Source organism: Aulonocara sp. 'chitande type north' Nkhata Bay, linkage group LG2 (genome assembly GCF_057382095.1).
Source record: "Aulonocara sp. 'chitande type north' Nkhata Bay isolate Kocher_YH1m ecotype deep benthic linkage group LG2, A_spYH_male_GT1.1, whole genome shotgun sequence".
Classification (NCBI taxonomy): domain Eukaryota; kingdom Metazoa; phylum Chordata; class Actinopteri; order Cichliformes; family Cichlidae; genus Aulonocara; species Aulonocara sp. 'chitande type north' Nkhata Bay.
The window spans coordinates 24,173,529-24,195,843 of NC_141345.1; the positions used below are offsets into that span (position 1 = coordinate 24,173,529).

A 22,315-nucleotide genomic window follows, 5' to 3' on the forward strand; every position below is an offset into this window, starting at 1 on the left:
GAGCACAAAAGTCATATTAAAACCAACAGCCACAAAACCACATGCTGAGGGTGAATCGGACGGACTAGACGTGCAATAACCGAACAATCGGGATTTTTCTCACTACTAAACTGTGCTGTTTCAGTCTTTCCTCTCTCTAGAGGTTTTAGAATTGGACTTGGTCCTTTATCTATGACTAAAAAAAAACATTTATTTTGGAAAACATAATGTACAAGGTCTATAATTTCAAGGCAGAACTGGAAGAGGAGATGTAGCATCAGTTACCTCTCTCTCATCATCCCACTAAAACCTAATGGGATGGGGAGAAGCACAGATGTAAATACTTAATGTCCCACGTCAATGGTTAATTAATAGTTTTGATGAATCAAAACACCACAAACTACAAAAAAGATTAAAGATCCACCTGAAGCAATCTTTACTAGCAGGTTTATTTTGCACAGATGTGTATGGGGTTGTATTTATGAAATCTGTCCCTCCTCGGGTTTTCATGTATCAAATGTGCACAGAAATATATTTTCCCATTTGTTAAACTGGCATTGAATTTGCTTTGAATTTGTTTTTCTGCTTAACTGACTTTATTACAGTTTCGAGAACAAGATAAAAGGATAAAATAAAGTAAAGAAAGTAAAAGAGAAGTTGACTTTGAGTTCAAGAATCATTTCGACACAAAAAAGAAGTGATGAAAATGACAGGAAACTTTGCACTTTAAAAACTGATGCTGCAGAAGTTCTTCCGCGGTTTATCTTGTTCATCAGCGCATCAGCTCTGTGGTATCACCGTCAAGTTTCAGGGAAAATATGAAGATAATAAAAGACACAGGAAGTTATTAAAATTATTGTACCGCTTGTTTATGCCTTTAAGGTGTACTGTGGCTTTCCTGACGATTCATATCATAAGCTAAACGAAGTGCTTTATGTGTTAATGCATAAAAAAAGATAACATGTTTTGAAAGGAAGGGAAACTGAAAAAGCATCAGATGCACAGACTGTGGTGTAATATGAGCAAAAGACTCATTTTCCTCTCTCTGTCAGCAGATGTGGTTTTACTTCTGTTCTTTGAGACCAGCTGTGGAAGATTGCACTGCGTAAGCGAGTTTCATTCACTGGTAAAGAAAGATGAGAATGGTGATCTTTCACAGGACGCTCTGTAATTACAGAACAAGGTCTCGCAAGTTTGAACAGAGTAAGAGACCAAATAACAACACCTTAAGGTCGCTGTGTGCTTGCAGCGTTAGAATCAAAGGGTAAAGTGTGACTTTAATAGTCGTAATAATAAAGGCCTTTATGTCAGTGTGAGTTCAGCCCGTGCTGTTCTTCACATCACAAGAAGACAGAGGACAGAGCAGTCAAAAAGACTGACTAAAAACTGATCAAGTATTCTGTTAGTTATTCAAATCATAGTTTAATAATCATGAAAAACAATCATTCAGTCTAAGCCATGTAAGAGATCACCCTCTGCTTATGATTTCACATGAATGAGACATACAAGTAAAAAAAAAAGGCTGTAAAACAACACATAAAGAAAGTGGATGGAAAATATGTTGACTTTCAAAATCAGAGCACAGTGGCAGATCATTAGCACTTTGAAGGTAAAACGGGAGATGTTCATTGGATCAAAAATGAACACTGTTTAAAAATACAGTACATAATGTTGTTTGGCCACTTCTGCTGTGTTGGGCCTAAGTTTCAGACCCGTGAGGCCCAGCGACGCTCTTCCTCGGCCCATTTAACAGGCACTGTCATGCTTCACCTTCTGCAGCCTCTTTTCCATCCAAGCGTGTTGAGTCTCGCGGTGTTAGATCCTCTTGTTGATTCTTTTGAAGGTTACACCCTTCTCTCCTGGAGTTACGCAAGTCTGCATACGCAAAAAAGGAAAAAAAAAGAGGATTAAAGATAATCTGGTATTAAAAGAGCAAATGGATTTATCTAAGGGATTATTAATCTCATTCAAAAAGTGCAGTGAATAAGTGGCTTCTTCTCCTACCATTACTAGCTTGTCATCAACGATCTCTGCTGTGAAGAGGTACTGAGGGAACTGACATGAAATCTTGTTGCCTTCCATAGTTACAGGCGCCTTAAGAAAAATATCGTGGAGCTTTGGTTACATGAAGGTTTCATTAAAAGTTGTGAACACTGTCAGCTGCAAATCCTAAGTTTCCTCTGTGCATTTTAGTTCCTCACCTTGAATTTGGATCCTGTCATCGTCGTCAGCTCACATTCTTGACCAACAATAAATGTATTGGACCAGGTCCAGTTCGGGATGGTTTGTGTCCAGGTGAAGTTATTCCCGTCTTGCACCACTTCAGTCACCGCCTTGTGGTCTGTCTTGGCATTTTGAAGACCTGTGAACAAGCGGGTTATATCCCAGAGCAAGAAGTCCAACAAAGTGTAAACAAATGATGCCTGACATTAGTTCATTTGTGGCTTAAAAAAAAAGAAGTATCCTCATACCAACTACTTCCAGAAAATCCTCATAATTCTCTTGACTCTCAAGCTCATATTTCCCACTGAACCCCATGATGCCAAAAGAGCAGAAATAAAAAAAGGGAAGAAGTTCTTGAGTCAAGAAAGGAGTGGCCTGCTCCCGATGAACCACCTTTCTGTTCCTTTCCACTTACACGTTTCTAACAATGTGTCACCCCCCACACGTGGTATTTTTCCTAAGACTAGTGTCACAAGCTGCAAAGTATGTCCACGCTCCTGCCTGTATCAGGTTTTTCCAGCCCTTCGCTGATGTAAAAAAAGGACATCTGCATGTTTGAACATGTGGTGTAGTAAAATAGAAGATAAACACAGTATGTCCTAATGCCAGCATCATGTCAAAGGAGGTCGTTCAGGTGAGGTTAAGCAGTTTACACCAGAAAAGAACTTCCTTCAAATGAAAGTAGAAGCTACTGTTTTGTGGATTTATTGAGAAATAATGGAAAAAAACTGTGTGTCATTCCCCCTTGCTCTCTTCCTGCTTTCCTGTCTGATCTCTATTGCTGTGCTGTGAAAAAAAGCTGTTTGGTGGCTAAAAACCAGCAAAAAAGTGAAATCCAATTCCACAGAACAAGTAATATATATATTTTTATATCACCGTTAAGTATAAAAGGAAGATGCCAGAATATTCACACCTGAGACTGAATATGTGACATTTTTCTGAAAAAGATTTATTAAAATGAATAAAAAGAAACATGCAAGACATTTGCACATTTCTGTTGGTGCTTGCAGTCAGGAAGGTATTTAATCTTGAAAGGAGGTGAAAATAAGGTGAAAACAAGGCTGCTGAATAAGATGTTAAAGCCCTCTCACCTGAATGTGTTAAATCTTGGACCTTTGCGAGAGCAATGGCTTCATTTCAGCTGGTAATAAAGAGTGAAACGCAGTGCTAATTTATCTCCTCCTCTGCTACCTGCAACTCTTTGTAAGCTCCACTCACCTTCCACTCTGAAGCAGAATAAACAGCTGGTCTCTCTCGAAGTGCTGAATGTACTGTGTTGTACTAAGTGGTAAAATCCATGTAAATTATTAGCATTTTTTTAAATTACAAAGTAAAATCACTTTGTTATCTTGTTATTTTTAAACAGCTTCTTATGTGGATTGTACAGATTCTTTAAATATAATGTGTTTTATGATGTGTTGGTGATCTATAGACATGCTGGTGGGTGGATATTGTTGATATTATTGAGGCACGCTAATTGCTCAATTTTTTATTTTATCCATCCATCCATCCATCCATCCAGCCAGCCAGCCAGCTTCTTCTCTTATCCAGTTCAGGCCTGCAGAGCGAGGAGCCGGAGCCTATCCCAGTTTTTGGGAAAGGTGCAGGGTATGCCAGGATGCTGTGACGTGACAATACAAACCACCACTTTACCCTTATTACAAATCAAACAGTGTAACTGTGTGTCTTTGTACCTGTAATGAATCACAGACAAAGCCTGCTTTGAATCATTGGTGGAAAGGACCAACGACTGTCAAGGAAAGTTCCAGGAAGTGTGACTTTATGAAATACATAAAGGACAAAATAAAAAGGTGGATTTTGCATCTTTTAGTAGATAAAAATTTAACTGCTGGATCATTTTTGCTGCTAATGTAATAGAGTATGAGAAGCAGATAAATTAACATAATAAATCTTTAAATATGTGTAATGATTACTTGTATGTGTTGAATTTTTTGACAAAAGTGCAGACAATCCCCTGAGTTCTGTGTTAGTTTTTGTTCTTGAGGTTTTTTTTTTTGCACTTTTCTGATCTTCTTCATGTTTCTGTCTCCAGTATTGGATCCTCTCTTTTATATCTTCTAAAAAATCTGATTTATCACACTCTTAATTGGTAGTTGGTGATTAACACTTTAATAACAACTGATCATGAGCTGTGTTTACGTTAACTATCTATATAATGAGGAAAACCTTTTTTTTTAAATCTAATAAACACCATCTGCTTCTGCTTCTATCATCAGACTGATGTTAACACCTCGGATAATACCTGAGAGAGCTCTTTGTTTGCCAGAGCAAAGTGAGAAATGAAGAGTTGGCCTTGAAGCAGAATTCAAGCAACGTTCTACTTTTATTTATTCATCACATTTCTACAAACATACAAAGAAGATGATATGGGATGATTGTGTGCACAGCAGATAAAACAGGTTATACTTTATTTCCACAATATACCATAAAGATACCAAGTGACTGCAACAGAACAGTGATCGTTTGTCTTTCCACGCTTTTTACACGACTCGGGTTCTTCGACACGTTCGCTCTTGTACAGAGCAGATGTGGAGTTGTAACTGAAAGGGAGTGAGAGGCTGTGCTGGATGGAGGTCCTTTCAGTCTTTTCTCCTAGAGTCTGAATAAACAAAAAAAACATGCATGCACAGATTTGTGTCCAGTCCCAAGAGGGCAGCAAACACTGTGTCAGAGCTGTTACTGTCTACTGAAAGAAACTCTACTTTCAATCTCAGTTACAGCAACATGGAACAACATACCTGTGATACAGCAGCATAGTCAGTACTCTTCACCTTACATTGACAGCTTATGACAATGATAATCCACTGACTGATGAATGATCATGGGATCATGTACAGTGAAGCCTGTGAAACCCTACCTCCCTGCTCTGTTTGTTACTGTGATCCCTATAAGGAATGAACCAGTAAGTCTCATCTTAGTACGACGAATGAGTCACACTTTGTCAACAGGCACAATAAGGTCTTTGTTGACCCCTCCCTTATCTTTATTCTTCACAAAGGAGAAAGAGAAAACTCCTCCTGTAGTTTCCTCAGCGGTTCTCCCCCCTCTCAGAGCTGTCGGCTGGCAATCGATGGGGCTGCCGGGCAGCAGGTTGGGGGTGGAGGGAGTCGGGGTGGTAGCTCCCCAGATGTATAATGCTTCCCCCTCAGGGCAAGGCGGCAGACCCATACTCAGGTAACTCGGGCTCGGGCTGGCTGAGGACGGCAGAGTACGCTGGCTTCCGTTCAGACAGCCGGAGTTGTGGTCCGTTGAGTTTTTGCGTGAGTTTCCAGAGGAGCTGAAGGTGGAGGAACGGTAATTATACTCTCTCCAGCCGGGACGTTTGCGCTGGTGACACTGGCATTTCAGGATCCGGATGAAAGCCAGCTTGAACTCGCGGTTGTAGCAGGGGTAGATGATGGGGTTCAGGCAGCTGTTGAAGTAACCAAGCCAGAAGATTACTTTGAAGAGGGATTCAGGTGGCCGCAGGTGCACATTAAAGGACCCTGGGACAGCAGGGGGTAAAAAGAGAAGCTGCTCTTAGTCATGAATAGTAAGCATGGCTGATGTAGTCGCCTACACATTCTACACATTCACCAATACAACAAGTGAAAGATCCTTTTTTTGATCCAGGGAGGAGACACAAACTGGGATCTGACAGAATCTGCCAAATCAAACATTTGGAGCTATTGTGAATAAGAGAGCAGCGGCTCTGTGCAGAAATCCTAATTTCTTCTGTTCTTTGGCTAGTTCACATAAAACTAACATCAATCCTTCTATTTTCTTTCTCTTATCTAGTCAGTAATGTAATGTGGAGGGGTTGGAGTCCAGAGGCCCCATTATAGCTAGCTAGCTTCTTGGCTAACACATAGACAACCATTCACATTCACACCTAAGGCCAATTTAGAATGGCCAGTTTAAATAACCTAACGATAACTCAGGTGATACCGTGTGATTAGGAGCTAAAATGGGTGCCTACCACTTTAAGGATGTTAAATCAATCACAGCAGCGGTTTAGTGACTTGAGGGGCGTGGCCTAAGTAGACGGCAGTGTCATGGTTTTCTGACCTGTACACAAGTAAGTTCTTATTTTTGATTATATCTAAATGGAATTCATTATTACCTCTTTAGTTTGTAAAAGATAAATAAACCGTCAAGTGAAATCGATTTTTCTATATAAGAACATGTGTCAGCCATAAACTCTTTTATTACCCTACACATATTCTAACGTCTCAGTTTTCACTATTTTCCCTGAGCTTTTTAACTTGTTTGTATGCAAGGCCGTCAATTAAATCTCAGAAAACCAGCCTGCACAGTACAAATGAAGCCAATTAGCTGAGTTCCTAAATTTTAGACTCCAATTAAGTAACGCTTATCCTAATAATAAAATAATGTTAAAAAATAATGTTGTTAACTAGACTTCGATTGTTACTGTAAAAACAAACTATCAAAAATCTCTGATATAATTCAGATTTGAAAACTTGGGTGTTAAATGACTGATTTATTTTCAGAGATATGCGTGTTCACCTTGTGACACCCTTCTGCAACTCCTTCGTAGTGGCAGTGCAAGAGTCTCTGGGTGTTGCCAAGGCTTAATTGCCAATTGTCTACACTTCCAGAGGTGTGGGTAAAGGCATGGCTGAGGATAGGTTGGGGGAGATGACACTTCTTCTCTTCAATGGCTCTCTGGGATTTTTTTTTTTAAAGTTGACGTCCCATCCATCCTCTTCCATTTATCCTTCTCAGGGTTCTGTTGAGGTTATTGAATGATTTATAATAAAAACAATGCTTCTGCAAACTCTGGTGTCAATCTCCACTTTATGAACAAGTCTCTATTGTAGATGAGACATTAGGTCTCAATGGGACTACCTATATAAAAAAGGTTAAATAAAAATAATAAATAAAAACGTTGTGGCTTTTGAGCCGGATCGAAACAGCTTTTTTAATTTAAAGATTGATCTGATGGCTAGAGTAATTCAACAGTTAACATACTAAAAGTGTTGTTTACTCAAAGACCTTACTCATTTTAGGTAGTATCATGTGTTCTCACTGTTTCACCAGCAGAGATTCAGGGTTCATGACAAGCTAAGCTATTCGCCTTCTGACTCAACCTCCACACTCGAAACACAGTCGTGAAAGTTGACCTTTTCACCTGAAGCATCCGAAGTTGAGATTCCAACGACCTTGTACATGTCGGAAAAAATGTGTATTAAGTTGTGCTAAAGAAATGTTTTCACCAAATGACTCATGAATAAGCATGCAGTCCTGAGCTACATTTATACTGAGCGATGATATGCTCATTTTTGCTAAATTTGAGGATTGAATCTCTCCTGTGAAAGTCAGCAGAGGTTATTTATATATTCTGTAAGGGAATATGAAAGTGTACTATGGCACCTCAGAGTCATCTGGAGGCTGAATAAATGTAACTGACAGAAAGTGATCAACATGGATCAATTACAGCCATTTAATTAGGTCGTTTTAAGATCATTTTATACTCATTACACATTACTGAGACTTCCTGGTTTAGTTATCCTTTATTGATGTTGCATCATATCCAACAGGTGGCAGCACTGATTAAGATAAACAGGGTTTTTTTTACTCTTAGACCGTTTGCGGTCTTCAGATGAGGATGTGAAGACAGTTAGTTCCATATGTTATTCATCATTACAGAAAACCTTGTATTTAGGAAGGCCTTCACAAGCAGATAATGTGTTTCCTTAAAAAGAAAAAACCCAAAACAAAGTAAAACAATACACTTGATCAAGAAAGCAGAAAAGGTGAGCTGACCCTGAATTCCCTTTTAGATAAATGCTCTGTGGGAGAGACGAGCTGGTCTGAAAAGGGGGAAAAAAAGTTGAAGTGAAATGACAGTTTGTCCTGTCAGAGGTTATGGAGGTTACACTAGCAACACAAGTGTCTCCTTTCTGCACGGTGCCTAGTGGCCTTGTCTGTGTTTACACAGGTAACATGGCTGAAGCTGTGCAGACGTGATCGTTGGTCAGACTCGACACGAAAAATGAAATGATATCATTCTGAAAGAGTATGAGGCAAGTTTGCCATGTATGATAATGAGCAAATCTGGGCTGGGTTAAATTGCATTAATCTACCCCCTGTTGTGCTTTTTGTCCTACTGTGGCTGAGCTTAAATACAGGAAGGATATCTTACAAGCTAATGAGGTGAGAGGGGAAGCCTGAAGACTAAAATAGGGGATTAATAAGCACAGCACAGCGTGATTAGTGTGAAACAGACACATTGTGCGTTTGCGCGCGTGTTTGTGTGTAGGCTGATGTGAGTAAAACAACGTTTCTTTACACCAGCCCACATTCCTAAATTGATATCACATTCCTGGATAGGCTGAGGATGCACCACGATCTCAGGCTTTCAAGTGTGAAATTACCTCTGACAACCAGAGACACCTCAGCTTACTTCTTCATGAAAATCAGATCAACAGCTTTAACGATTACTCTAAGCTGTACAAGGTGCATTATACACAACACAGCCAAAGGGTGAACTGACGCAGGTACCCGGGTCAAAAGCACACTTTGATTTTGATGTCGCAATAACAGGAGAGCATGGAACCAGACGTGTTCTTTCCAAAACACACGCACGCACACGTACACGCTGCTGTGGACAATTTGTAATGTTGATGAAAGTGATTATTTGACAATACGAGGAAATGTCGCTTTCAGCTTTCATCCTAATGAGTGGCTCCAAGTACTAGAAGCTGTCTCTCTCTCTGTGTGTGTGTGTGTGGTAGCTAGACTGTGAGATGAGACTGCTGTCTGAATGAGTCTTGGCCCCATAAACTCCAGATGAATCGGTTTCTTCTTGGTGGCTGGTATTTTCACATGCTATTTTCCCCTCTGCTCGGCCACTTAAATGTGATTACATAACTGTGTGAGCTATGAGCGTGATTGGGATACAGAGGAGGGGATTTGGTGAATTAAAATATGGTCATTCCTTCGTTTCTCTCCATGTCTGTCTCTCTCCATTCATCTCCATTTGTCAGTGTGTTTCTCTGTGTAGTAGCTGGCTGCAAATCAAAAGGATTTGACTGCCTGCATCACATCTCTGCTTATTCTTTTCTCACCCATAACCTTTTGAAACTGATCAACCCTGATTATTAAATATTTTGCGTGCTTACGTTCTGTAACGTCTCGGTTTGGGCGACAGTTGTATAAATCTACACCACGTGCATCTGGATTGGACACGGAGAGCAGCATCCACACAGGCAAAACCGATACGAAGCACCGTCTCCATCCTCGGAAACCCCCTTTAACAACATCCCGATCATCCCACAGAGAGTATAAGTTGGGACCCTGCCATCATGTTCCCGTGTCTCCTTTCAACACAAACGTGGGATAAAAGTGTAGGAAGCGCTGGCTGACAGCAGACCTTCCAGTGTCCAGACATGGTTCATGTTTGTGTGTTTAAGTTCTGTGTGAACGTGGTCCATTTTTGTCCTCTTTCAAGTGTTTATGTTTAAAAGCTATAGTATAAACGGCAGAGGAGGCGATGGGCTCAGCCCTGGGACAATAGTATACAGATAAATGCGGGCGGGTTGCGGCCTCACCCTTTCTGTTAATAGAAATGTTTGCACCTCCTTCCTGAGGACAGGCACACGCATATTTCACTCTGAAACACAGGAACATCTTAACAAAACATGGCATCCTGTTATTCTAACTAATTGAAGTAGTGATGCCTATTCTGTGCCATGTACACACACACACAATCTGCTCTCACACATCCTGTTTCATAACACAGCAGTAAATATGATTAATATGTCTTGATCTGAGAGGAAAAAAGCATTATTGCCCTCTCGCTTTGCTTTCAATGAAAACCGTAGCGTGAAGCTATTTTTGGAAAATTGAGCTGACATCCCAGAGACCCCTCGTCTTCACCCCGATACCCCGTGGCACCTCCTGCTCTGCTCTGCCACCTCCTTTCTTTTTCATTGCTTTGACACTTAGCTCTCTAATTATTTTTCCTTCTCAAAAAAGCATTTGAGTTAACCCTGGAGCGCACAGGCGGGCCAGCTCAGCGGCCTTAAAAGCCAAAGAAGCTGTCTGAGAATCCCACAGAATTAACTGTTTCTGCTCAAAAAATGAGGAAACAACACCTCAGGTGTTGGATTCTCTCACATTTAGACACGCTGCTTGCACCACTTGTTCGATGCGAGGCCTTCACAGGACATTAGTGCCTATGCTGGCTGTGACAGAGCTGTGGGAAAATATGTGCAATGAAACACTAAAAACTTTTCTTTGGATGAGCGCAGAGATGAGGACAAGTGTGAGGATAACAGTCGATCTGGTTCTAAAATATATTTATTTGTGTGTATATTTATTTAAAGTTAAACATTTTTTCCCCTTTAATAGCAATATGAAGAAACCTTTTCTTCATTTATATCTATGCAGGCCTGAAAAGTCAATTAACTGATTAGTCACTGGAGCAAAAATTAATTAGTAACCTCGCTGATAACTCAGAATTACTTTCAGTTATTTAGCAAGCAATTCAATATGAGCTGCACTCGTTTTACTCATGTGGGCAAATTGACTTTTGTTGTTCAGTAAATCTTGTAGATTTTGTAGATTTTAATTGTTTATGAACAAGATAAACGCATGAAAATGTCTAATTAAGCTGAAAAAACTATGAAATTCATCTCATCACAGACATGAAATAAATAAATATTTGTAAACAATCATAAAATCTGCTTCCGTGCACAGTGGCCTTGGAACACTTTAATTTGCATGTGAACCCATGTTGCTATAGCTTTTGCTGCAGAGTTGCCTTAAGCTATTATCTTGCATGTGTTATATGAGACCTGCTTAAAGGACATATGAGATTTGAAAGGTCAGTGTCAGTGTAAATAAATAGTTATCAACAGTAAAAGTACATCATGGAGTGTACTGGCTGCCCTACTGCACCTCTCACCCTATGACAGCTGGGATAGGCTCCAGCCCCCAGTGCAAACCTGGACTGGATGGATGGATGGATATAATCTAACTTAGATATTTGGATGAAAATGAGTCTTTAGGGAAAAATAAAACACCATGAAACAAAATTAAAAGACTGGAAATCGGCTTCAGTCTGGGTCAGTTTGTCAGATGAGTCAACACAACAAGCATCAGGAGGCACTGGTGCACATGATTAATGGAAGTGGGACGTTTACATGACTGTAAAGTTGCCTTTACAAATTGTTGTGTTTGCACTGTAGTGCCTACTCTGAACTTCTTCAATCTTGTTCCCGAAAAATCAAAATCAGAATCAAATAAACTTTGGAAACTTGCTGAAGCCAACCTGAAGTGAACGCAAGCTTTACATTTTTAAAAGAGAAACAGCCAGACTAATAGGCTGATACATTCTAAGTTTAGGTATGACGCTTTTACCGACAAATATGCAGATGCTGAAAGTTCACAGCAAGTGTGTGTTAGATTTTGGACCGCTTTTCGTCCAAAGTAGCTGGTTTGGAGTACACTAACTTAAAAAAAATTTGACGTCGTGTTTATAATCCTGAGGTTTTTGCTCCAAGTTAAAGGCGTAAAAGGAAAAAGGACACTTTAAAACCTGAAAAGGAATGACTCAAACTGTGGGAACCGTTGCTGCCTGCTTGCCATTTATGTACAATGACAAAAAAATAAACTCCACAGTAATAACAGACGTTGCGTAAGATAGGTGAGACCTGTAGCTAAGGGACAGTTCACATATTTCTTCACAGGTTAAAACTTGATGGATCTGAGGTTGCAGTGGCTCCTTTTGGCCAGCCTCACTTTGATCTCTGAAAGCTTTTAATTGTTTAAAAAGCTGCAGTGATGGATGAGGCAGAAGCATCTGCAGCCACGCTGACACAATCGCTCAAGACACAAACGAGCATAACTTGCAATGCATTCACATAAACACGGATAAATATTTCATCACCCATCCACTGCACACCAGCACACACACACACACGCGCGCGCACACATCACCAACCACATGAGTTACAATACGAATCAGTGGCAGTGTGCAGAGGAAGGAGCAGGATAATAACAAGTGTGAAACAGGAAATCCCACTCTGTGGGTGGAGGCTCAGATCAACACAGGGATAGTGCCGCTGTCCTATCAGACTTAAGACGTGAGTCACACCAGAGAGCAGAGAGCAGGACAAACTTTAACTTCAAAACAACATCTCCCACAAATCTGCATCTGAAAATAGAGGTGCCTCAGGGCCCCGGTTCAGCTCCCTGGGTTGAGCAGGCGACCCAGGCTAACGCAGAGGTTTGAATCTGCCCCGAGGCCTTTTACTGCTTTTTTTCCCCCTGCTTTCCTGCCTTCTCTAGACTGTCCCAACACAATAAAAGCTAAACAAAATAAAGGCTAAAATAAAATATGTTAAAAAGAAAGGGAGCTCCGTGCCCAGCTTTGACATGACTATATAGTAGCACCATTCTCTGCCAGAGTACTCTCTCTGTGGATGCTTTTATGAATCTCTTAAGCCACTTAAAGTGGGCAGTAAATAAAGCTGCATGGTGCTTTGTCGCAATGTATCAGTATTCTACACCAGAGACTATAAAGAGGAACTTGGGGGCTGGTTTTTGGCAGTGTCTAAAGAGGGTCCTTCTGAAGTCCACCCCTGAATGTAGGCGTAGAAGCCTCTCAGAACTGCAAATTCAGAACTTTGTAAAATCACATTTGGTGCGTACATTCGGTATCTCATCCAGGATGCCTTGGGGCAAAATAATCCCTGCCATGTAGCACTGCATAGTGATCCTGCCTCAGGTACTGCGTGTGTGTGTGTGTGTGTGTGTGTGTGTGTGTGTGTGTGTGTGTGTGAGAGGACGTGATGAGCTGCAGCTTGAAGCCAGGTGCATAAACACACTCCCTTATAACGACGCTAAATGAACACATGCAGACACATGGCTGTACACAAACATATACATATAGCCCACGGTGCCCCCGCGGGGTTAATCCCCACACATTCAGACCATCCGGCCCATTCTTGAATACAGCGCTTGTTTTTCAGTGAGGCCGTTTCCCCCTCCCCTCCCAAATGCCACTGCTAAACAAAGACTTGATGTTTTCTCAGCCTGCAATACATTGCTTCATTTCCACTGCAGTTTTTTAAACATTCATGCCAGAGTGCTGTTGAATGCTCGCCAGCGCCAGTGGCATCATAAGGGAGCCTCAGCAGGCTCCACAGGCTTCTGAAATGACTGACCAGAGCAGAGAGAGGCCACCTACCACTCACAGTGTATTTAGTGCAACAACAAATCAAATCAGACACTGAATTATGCTGAAAATATTTGGATGAGCTCTCAGTGAATTCCACTTCCTTGAAATGTTTTGGCGTTTCCAATGGGGCCCTGATTTCAGAGAAAATGGTGAACTTTTAACTTTGCAACATAAACAGAGGCTTAGGCCAGATCAATGATATAGATTCATTCATTCTGCGTCACATATTGCTACAAGATAAGGGGTTTTACTTCAGCAGTAATGGCTAAACCCGTAGAGCCCACCGAGACGTTTAATGACAGCAGAGCAACCCAGGAGATTCTGTGTGCGGCAGATATGATTTGCAATGCCTGCAGCAGCGTTTAACAGCAACAGTTTAGCTTCCCAGAGACATTTATGTGACTGAGATGTATTTTCTGCAGGCTGTTTTCGACCAATTAAATATCTGTTTTTAAACTGGCTTCCAGGGGGAACAAAGGTTGTCGATGTCTTTTTGCAAATTGCTTCATGTAAAAAAAAAAAAAAGTATAGTCGTGGGGCGTACAAAAGACCCCCACCGAGTGACGTACGGAACCTACCTATGGGTAAGGCGAGAAAGAAGGGCAGCCAGCAAAGGGTAAACATGCCGACCACAACTCCCAAAGTTTTAGCTGCTTTCTTCTCCCGGGAGAATTTCAGCAGTTTTACCGTGAGCGAACTTCTAGCCTGGTTCGCGCGACCCTTCCCCGTGCCAGAACTGCCGGGATCCTCGTGCACCTGAGATCCCTTGTGGATCCTGAGGGTCAACTCGCTGGAGTTCATCCTCTCCCGCATCACACCTGCCTCCAGGTTCTTAGTGGTCCTTTTGGCGACTATGTACACACGGCAGTACATGGCCAGTATAACGACGAGAGGGATGTAGAAGGAGCCGAGGGAGGAGAAGAGCGCGTAAAACGGCTCCTCGGTGATGGGACATATCGTGTCGTCCGGCGACGGTGGCTGCTTCCACCCGAGCAGAGGGCCGATGGAGATGACCACCGACAGCGCCCAGACCCCAAGCATGGCCAGCAGAGCCCGCTTCTCCGTCACGATACCCGGATACTGCAGCGGGTGGCTCACTCCAATGTAGCGGTCAATAGATATTACGCACAGGCTCATGATGGACGCGGTGCAGCACAGCACATCCACCGCCGCCCAAATGTCACAGAAGATCCTGCCGAACACCCAGTAGTCCAGGATCTCCAGTGTGGCTGACACAGGCAGCACCGTGGTGCCCAGCAGCAGGTCCGCGATAGCCAGGTTGATGATGAAGTAATTGGTCGGGGTCCGCAGGTGCCTGTTGCACACCACAGCGAGGATTACAAGGATGTTGCCCGCAATGGCAAACACGATGAAAGCCCCGAGTACCAAGCCGAGCGGGATGGCTCGGGTGAGGTCCATCTCGCTGCGCACCGTATGGTTACCCCCAGAGCTGTTAGTGAAATTGAACTGGGAAGACGCCCCGTCGAGTTTCGAGGAACCATTTTTCCACAAGTCTGTGACATTGTCAATGCTCAGACTCATTTTGACTCACAAAGTCCTCCATAGCAGGCTCCAGACCACTTGTAGCTTTAAAGAAAGGGCTTTAACACAAACTGCCAAAACGGTCTATGCTCACTGCGATCATTGTGCAGCCGCACGTTCCCCATGCAGTCCGTCTCCCCCCACTCTCCTGAGAGGTTAGTGGAGAAGTGAGGGGGGCAGCAGTCATCTCCTGCCTCCTCTCCTCCGCACACAGCGTTGCCATATATTTACCAAACATACCTAAACACGCGCTTATGAAGTGCGCGTGACGCACTGCACGAAGAGCAGTGATTGCGCAGAATACGCACATAGTGTCGTTGCTTCATTTTCTTTCTTTCTTTCTTTCTTTCTTTCTTTCTTTCTTTCTTTCTTTCTTTCTTTCTTTCTTTCTTTTGACTTTGCAGGACGCAGTGAGGAATCGCGCTTTTTGGGTGAAGCACTTCATTTGTGTCCGATTTATTTTTCCCCACGGTGGGAGGGTGCTTAACTGGGCATTTACAAGTTCCACAACCACATAACTTTGTGAGAGTAAACCTCGTTGGTGCAGTTTTTTTTAAAGGTACTTCTAGCTTGCTTGGCGGTACGCTGGTAAAAAAGTGTTTTGTTGACAGAGAAAATAATGACATAATTTTAAGCCAAGGTGTCCTGACTGTAAGAGATGCTCAGTTTCAGTGCGGTAAATATTCAGGATGTTCCAGCAGTCAGCTTAGATGGTTAAGCCTTCAACTTCAAACCGATTAAGTTCAAACGTAGATTACACATCACATACAATCCTCTCTCATATGACAGCTATCTCTCGTGAATTATATTCCTATTTTGGTAAAATGCAAGAGTTCCTCAGAGTAATCTCATCTTGGGTATACCGTATAAGTTAGGAAGAAGTGGCAGGCTTAGTGGACTGGCACATGCGCATTTTTTTTCATGTTTATTGAATTACAAAGAATATATATGTACCTACAAATAATTACCAGTACATAAACTAGAATATAAAAGCAAAAATTAAAGGTTTACAGGAAAGAAGAAAAACAAAACAAAACAACCCAGCAGAACTTTAAAATAATGTCCCACTATTAATAATCAGCAAGGTGTCAAAAAGTGATTAATTTATAATTTATATGGCATTACTCCTCCTTAGTATACCATTTATAAATAAAAATATATGTTCACGATTATAACTACAGCACTGACTGTAGTCATAAATAATAATAAATACAGATCTAAACATATCTGTATTTATAAATGATATATTAAGATGGAGTAAATATAAATGATGAATTACACACTCAGTATTAGCTTTCCAAATCTTAATAGTGTGACATTATAAAGTGCTACCAATAATTCTGCTGTAATTTTAGTAGTTAGTTACTTCCATGTATTTATAACATAAAATCAAACAATATTTCCCCCAATGTATTCTGTAAATACTTATTCACAACATAAAGAAAGGAAATATTGTTTGTTTTTATGTTAAAATGCATCAGATTTACACCCTATTTAAAATTTCTTTCCTGGAAGAAAATAACTGAGGTTACTCATTACTTAAACACTGTCAGATTAATTACTTCTTCTTTCCTGCAAAATCTTGAATATTTACTCCCTTATCCAAGTGTGTGTATTTGTAGGTAACTATAATTACATTTTTAATGTCAGATAAAATGTAATAACATTCCTTTCAGTTTTAGGGAAATCGTACCTTTAATCATGGGCATTATTATAAAGTGCTGCTGAGCTGTTTAACTATTTATGCTACACAGGCAGCTGACCAACACACAAAGGTGTCCTCTGATAAACCTGAAGTTGCATGCTTTACGATTTGGTGCTCTGCAAAGTTGGCTTTTATTCACAGACCAGATTGTTTGAAAGAATTTGTCATGTTTAATATTTTCGGGAAACAACACACACATGACCTGCAGCAACGACCTGAGTGGTCTCCTTTGGACAAACTAATTAATACAGGTTAGACCAAAAGTATGTGACTAATTTAATATAAATTATGTCAAAAGTGCTGAAAATGAATTCTCCATTGTGATGTCATCGTGTCAAACATTTTCATAAAGATAGTCATGAAATATGCAGGACTCATGAAGTAAAATGTGTTTCTTTTTCTTCTTTTCTACTGATATACCAAATAAAACTCGCATAATTTCTGAACTGAGCATTAAGAGGTTCTTCATGACTAATATGTGAAGTGACTGCTTCCACCTCCTGCATATTCACAAGGCTTAATAGCATCCATCTCTTTAGAGTAGAAAAAATGCAAAATAATCCGAGAGTGAAAAGAAAAGTAAAAGCATTTAATGGTTTTGGATACGACGATTTCACGGCCAAAATTGTTTCTCTGAAAAACAACCCAAGTGGAATTAATTTTCCCGCTAAAAGGAGAGAAATAACTTGCTCTCCAGACTGGTTTATCTCGACATTTTAAACAAATAAGGAAGTGAAACACGTAGACCTGCATTCGTTGATCTCGTCCTGCAGGTTTCTCCATGTTTTTCAGGGCACAGTCACTACTTGTTTATGTTCCTCTCAGTGCACTTACACCAAATATGTGCCAAGAAGATTATTTATCATTTAAATCTAAACCAATTCACAGCATCAGTGAACACAGAGCGCTTTCATTCCTGTCAAGTCCTAGATTATAAGTTTATGAGCTTAATTTTTTATTAAGTGTAAGAACGATCAGTTATCCTGATAGAGCTCATAACAGAAGCTAGTGTTCAGTCCCCCCGCTATGTGACCAAGGCTTTAAACAGCTTTGGTCTTATCAATGTTTGAAAGTTAGAAGGTCAAAACATTTAAGTCGCCCAACACAAATAAATAAATGAAAAGAGTTCATGGAAGCACTTTTTCAGCTAAATCAGGGCTCAGAAACACTCCCAACTAAAAACCAAGAGGCTTCTTTACCACGTGGAGCAACATTCCTTCAGAGGAGGATTAGGAATTAGCCTCTCAATCCTTCAGCAGGCACCAGAGTACTTAAGTATTTTGTGCATCTTCCTTAAAAGAGGAATCACCTGGAATTATCTCAAATAGTATCTATGACTGGATTTTACTGCATTTCACTGACCATTTCACTTGATTGAATACACTGAGCCTGCGTGCTGCCAAGTGCCCCGGGTGAGCAAAACCTTTAGTATCATTTGCTGAAAATTCGACTTCAGCAGGAGCATCCTCCTTTCGCTTTATGTGCTTCTGTGGTGAGATTTGCCTCAATTTCAAGAGGATCACTTTTTCTTCTTGGCAGGAAAAACAATATAAATCTGGAAGACAAGGAGCAATTTGCCTTCTTTTGTACAGACACAGGCTTCTAGTTTTGCACAGCATTCTGTCATTATTTTAATCTATTTAACATGAATCAAATGAGATTAAGAAAGTAGACAGTAGATAAAAACATACCCACATTTATTTTCCACATTTATTTTGTTCTGAAACGTCAAAGATTTATGTAGTGTTTGCACAATCCTGTTTCTCTAAGTTATATTTTAAGGACTGATTGTGAAACACGAATGCGAGAAGGAGGCTTTGCTTGAAACTGACATCTCTGTGGAGAGCTGCGTCCCTCTTTGACCTTGTGCTGCTCCTCTTCAAAAACCTGACCTCTAAGTGACGTGGTGGCGGAAAAGCTGTGGACGCTCACACCATATGTCCAGTATTATGCAGTCCAATAAAAGAGAACAACCCAAACACACGGTGCTGGTTTAGGATCAGCACAGCGTGACCTGTGAAAATAGACAAACAGACACACGCATACAGTTTTTACTTATGTAAGAAAGTTTCTTATTTCACAGGATTCTCTCCTCATGCTTGCTGTGGATGTTTTTCATACCATCGATAGGCACGCAAATGCCAGCTGGTAGTGAAGCCCCCACATACACTTAATCTATAGCTGCCCACCTGGTTGAGTGGGCTTCTGTAGTTTAGTCACGTAGCCTCTCCCAGACCATATATGGGTGATGTTGTGTAATACTCAGAGACATTGAAAATACTTTTTTTGTTGTTGTATAACTGGGCTTTCAGATTAGTAGCATGATTTTTTGGAATGACCATAAATAGACTCGAGGAGCCGAGATTCAGAGACAGAAAATGCGATCTGCTCTTCCAGGATTGTCACTCTTTTCTTCGAGCATCCATCTCATACAGAGATGTTTTTTTCTTTTCTTGGTCATCAAAGTAATGAATAGCCAAGAACACAGGCTCCTGCTCTATTGTAAAATAAATCAGGCTCGGATATTCAGCGGATGCTAGCTTTAGAATAATGTTATTAAAAAATATCAATTAGTGGGAAAAAAGCAGTGAGTGACAGCTCACTGGGTGAAAATGCCTTGTTGATGTCAGATTAGAGGGGACTGGCCAGACTCCTTTGAATTGATAGGAAGGCAACATTATTTTTGCAGCCAAGGTGTGCAGAAGAGCATCTCTGAGTGCACAACATTCTGAATCTTGAAACAATACAGCAGCAGGAGACCACACCAGTGAACAGCTAAGAACATCAAACTGAGGATTACACTTTGGGAAAGTTTGGGAAAATGGCCTCATGGTAGGTCAGAATTTTTCTTTTCTCCCTGTTTCCTTTCCTTATGAACGACCTCCTGACAGCCACTCTTCCACTGAAAACCATTTCTGATGAAGCTTCAGTGAACAGTAGATGGATTAATCGAGGCGCCACATGCATCTCTCAGGTCCTGTGTCAGGTCTTTGCTATATTTTTTCCTATTTCTTAAGGGCATGACTTTCAGATATTGTACATCTACTGTAGATTGTTTTTTAGGCCTGCCAATTCTCCTTTTGTCCTCCACTTTGTTCAGTTTCCTAAAAGTTTAAAGACACACTAATGGCTCTTTTGGAATAACCTTGTTGGTGCTAAAAATCAAATTTTATGCCTGTCAGACTGTGTTATCTTCTTCACACATTCAGCTAAAGAACAAATTATATGCTGTTGCAACAGGCTGCTAGTAACAAAGTGCCTTAAGATACAATTTACAAGAAATCACAACCATTTCTTCATAATTTAGGAACAGTTGGGGATGTTTTATAGTGATGTCTAACATATTGTATATAGGACTATAGAGCGAGCATGAAAGAAGCAAAATGAGAAAAACAGAAAGCAAACTGAACAAAACATAGCCATTAGTGTTATCGCACTCACTCAGTAAGCATCACGTCAGTGGCTTCCTCCTTAACTGACTGAAGCCAGAATCATCCATCAGGCCGCAGCGGTGGCTCGGGGAACAATCCTCCACCTGGATAACTGCATGTGGTTAAAGTGGTGCTTTCTCTGTAGGTACAAGCTTTGTGGAAACAAATGACAATCTGAAAGCAAGGCTGGATTTAGGCTTTGTTATCATTAGTTTCAGGTAGAAAAGACCAAACATAACTATAGGAGTGAAAATGCTGCTTTTAATTAAACCAGAAACCCTCACAGCTTCACTAGTAAATGATTTTTACATCAATAATGCAGCAAAGGGCTGCTTGCTGTGGTGAACCACTCCTGAGGTACCCTGAGGTCTGTCAGCCATTTCAGATGGTATTGGCATATTAATTTGCTTCTATCAGTTGTTTTTATCCTCATTGCCAATCCACTGCTTCCATTGCCAACGAGTTGGCAGTTATCACGTCATTCAGTGTTTTTTGTTTCACCCTGCTGAATGGAGGTTATGTGCTCAGTTATATCAGGTTAAAATAGCAACAAAATTCTGCATTTAAGGCTGGAGGATTGGCAGATTTAAAGTCTTTTGGACTTAAAATAATGACACTATGATTTGTTTTCAAGTGCTGGCTGATAAGGATTAGGAAAAAGTAATTCCCAGTCAGTGGAACCATACAGTTTTCATAGGGACAGCCAGGCTGAGACCATCTCCTTACTTTATTTTTCACTGTAGGAAAAATATTTTTGGTCATGCAGATAGAAGTGCACTTTGAACTTCCTATCTATAACAGGCTTTAAAAAAGTCTTTCAACTGATTAAAAAAACATCAAATTTCTCCCTTTCATTGTTGCTAGAGTTCATAATAACTGGATGCCAATTTATAGGCCGGTCGTGTGGAGAAATAATTCCTCCTTTTTGAGATGGTTGTTACTGGCTTAACTCCAGCAGCATAAGCCGTTGTGTGGTCCCCTAATGAGCTGTGTGCGGTAGCCAAAATTTAGGCACTGCTGGCCACCACTAGCTTTGAGATCACACTGTGCAAACCACACGTTACCACACATCTCTGGCTACCCTACCATGATGATTACCACTAGAAATTATGCCCTTCTTCTCACATGACCACTAGTCACCATAATCTTTATAATCAGTGTTGGATTACAACAATATACTGACCCTGATAGAAGGTAGTGAGGATGACTTTTGATACAAAACGATCATTCGCTGGGTTGAAATTGTCAGAATGGTGCTTCTGTGGTGCTTTCAAGTGTCTCCCAGTGTCCGATTATCAAATAAAGCTTTCCATATGTATCATACTTTGAACAATAAAAGTTTCTTAAAACAACTTCTCTAAAGGGAGGTCCCATCTGGGTTTGTTCAGAGGAGCAGACGATTCACACCTCAGCTCATACACGTGACAGCCATAAGCGTCTGGTAGCACATTTCCCATGAACCACAGCACAGAAGCTAAACCCACGCTGGCTTTAATGTTTTCATTTCCCTGGCAACAGACATCTGGGGCAACTGATTAATGTTTCCAATTCAAGATAACATGAAATATTTGGGCAAAATACCCATATGTCTGTCCTGGTCTCATACGATTGTCACTGTAAATGGGAAACAGAGTTAAAATGCCCTTTGAGACTTTGTTATGGATAAATGAAAGCGGGGAAGGAAAAAAATGTATCAGCTGAAGCTACTCAGAAAGTTATCAATTCAGCCTTATTTTCTTGTGTCTGACATACTCCACTGGATATCTATACAAAAAAGTCCAGACATGGACCAAATCTTTTCACCTAAAATGAAAAAAAAAAGAATAGTAGCTATTTCCTTTCCCAATAAGTCAAACTGCTGATTTTAGAAGTTTGGCAATGTTTCATGAATGCCTTTCTGCCCAAACTGCTTTCTGCTGCAAATTGAAATACCTGCAGAGACGGTGGATATTAAGAACGCAGCCGTGACAAGCCGCAATATAATTTAATATGCTTTACAATGTGTGCACTGCACATTGCCTACCCAGCTCCCTTACCGTGTCCTGCTGGAATTTATGTCTGAACAGCAACCAGACATCTTCCCTGAATTTTTGCACTCCTTCTCCAGTTTCTGGGTTGCATCAGTTGCATTGCAGTAGCGTTTAAAGGAGAACAGTAATGGCGTGAATAATGTTGTATTTGGTTTGAAGTAGCGGGATTTATAGTATTCATGTCAGTAAAAGTTTT

General features: G+C 40.8%; 2 protein-coding genes across 2 annotated transcripts; both read right to left on the reverse strand.

Moving 5' to 3' along the window:
* Positions 1–539: 539 nt before the first annotated feature.
* LOC147337865 (gastrotropin-like) lies at positions 540–2,651 on the reverse strand. The gene is made up of 4 exons (XM_086263494.1): positions 2,451–2,651; positions 2,181–2,341; positions 1,984–2,073; positions 540–1,854 (listed from the first exon to the last, which is right to left on the reverse strand). The coding sequence occupies exons 1-4, from the start codon at positions 2,515–2,517 to the stop codon at positions 1,795–1,797; spliced, it is 378 nt and encodes a 125-aa protein (XP_086119620.1). The 5' UTR covers positions 2,518–2,651; the 3' UTR covers positions 540–1,794.
* Positions 2,652–4,515: 1,864 nt separating this feature from the next.
* On the reverse strand, positions 4,516–15,298 carry LOC147337866 (alpha-1A adrenergic receptor-like). Its single transcript, XM_086312154.1, has 2 exons — positions 13,990–15,298; positions 4,516–5,708 (listed from the first exon to the last, which is right to left on the reverse strand). Exons 1-2 carry the CDS (start codon positions 14,951–14,953, stop codon positions 5,155–5,157), a joined length of 1,518 nt encoding a protein of 505 aa, XP_086168280.1. The 5' UTR covers positions 14,954–15,298; the 3' UTR covers positions 4,516–5,154.
* Positions 15,299–22,315: the final 7,017 nt, after the last annotated feature.

Excerpts from the sequence above, each read along its gene's own strand:
- LOC147337866 (XM_086312154.1), bottom strand. The coding sequence starts at position 14,953 with ATGAGTCTGAGCATTGACAATGTCACAGACTTGTGGAAAAATGGTTCC. Across the intron at positions 5,709-13,989 it reads CTTTCTCGCCTTACCCATAG|GGTCCTTTAATGTGCACCTG; the intron begins GTAGGTTCCGTA and ends CTGCTGTCCCAG.
- LOC147337865 (XM_086263494.1), bottom strand. The coding sequence starts at position 2,517 with ATGGGGTTCAGTGGGAAATATGAGCTTGAGAGTCAAGAGAATTATGAG. Across the intron at positions 2,342-2,450 it reads GGATTTTCTGGAAGTAGTTG|GTCTTCAAAATGCCAAGACA; the intron begins GTATGAGGATAC and ends GCTTGTTCACAG. Across the intron at positions 2,074-2,180 it reads TGACAGGATCCAAATTCAAG|GCGCCTGTAACTATGGAAGG; the intron begins GTGAGGAACTAA and ends ATTTTTCTTAAG.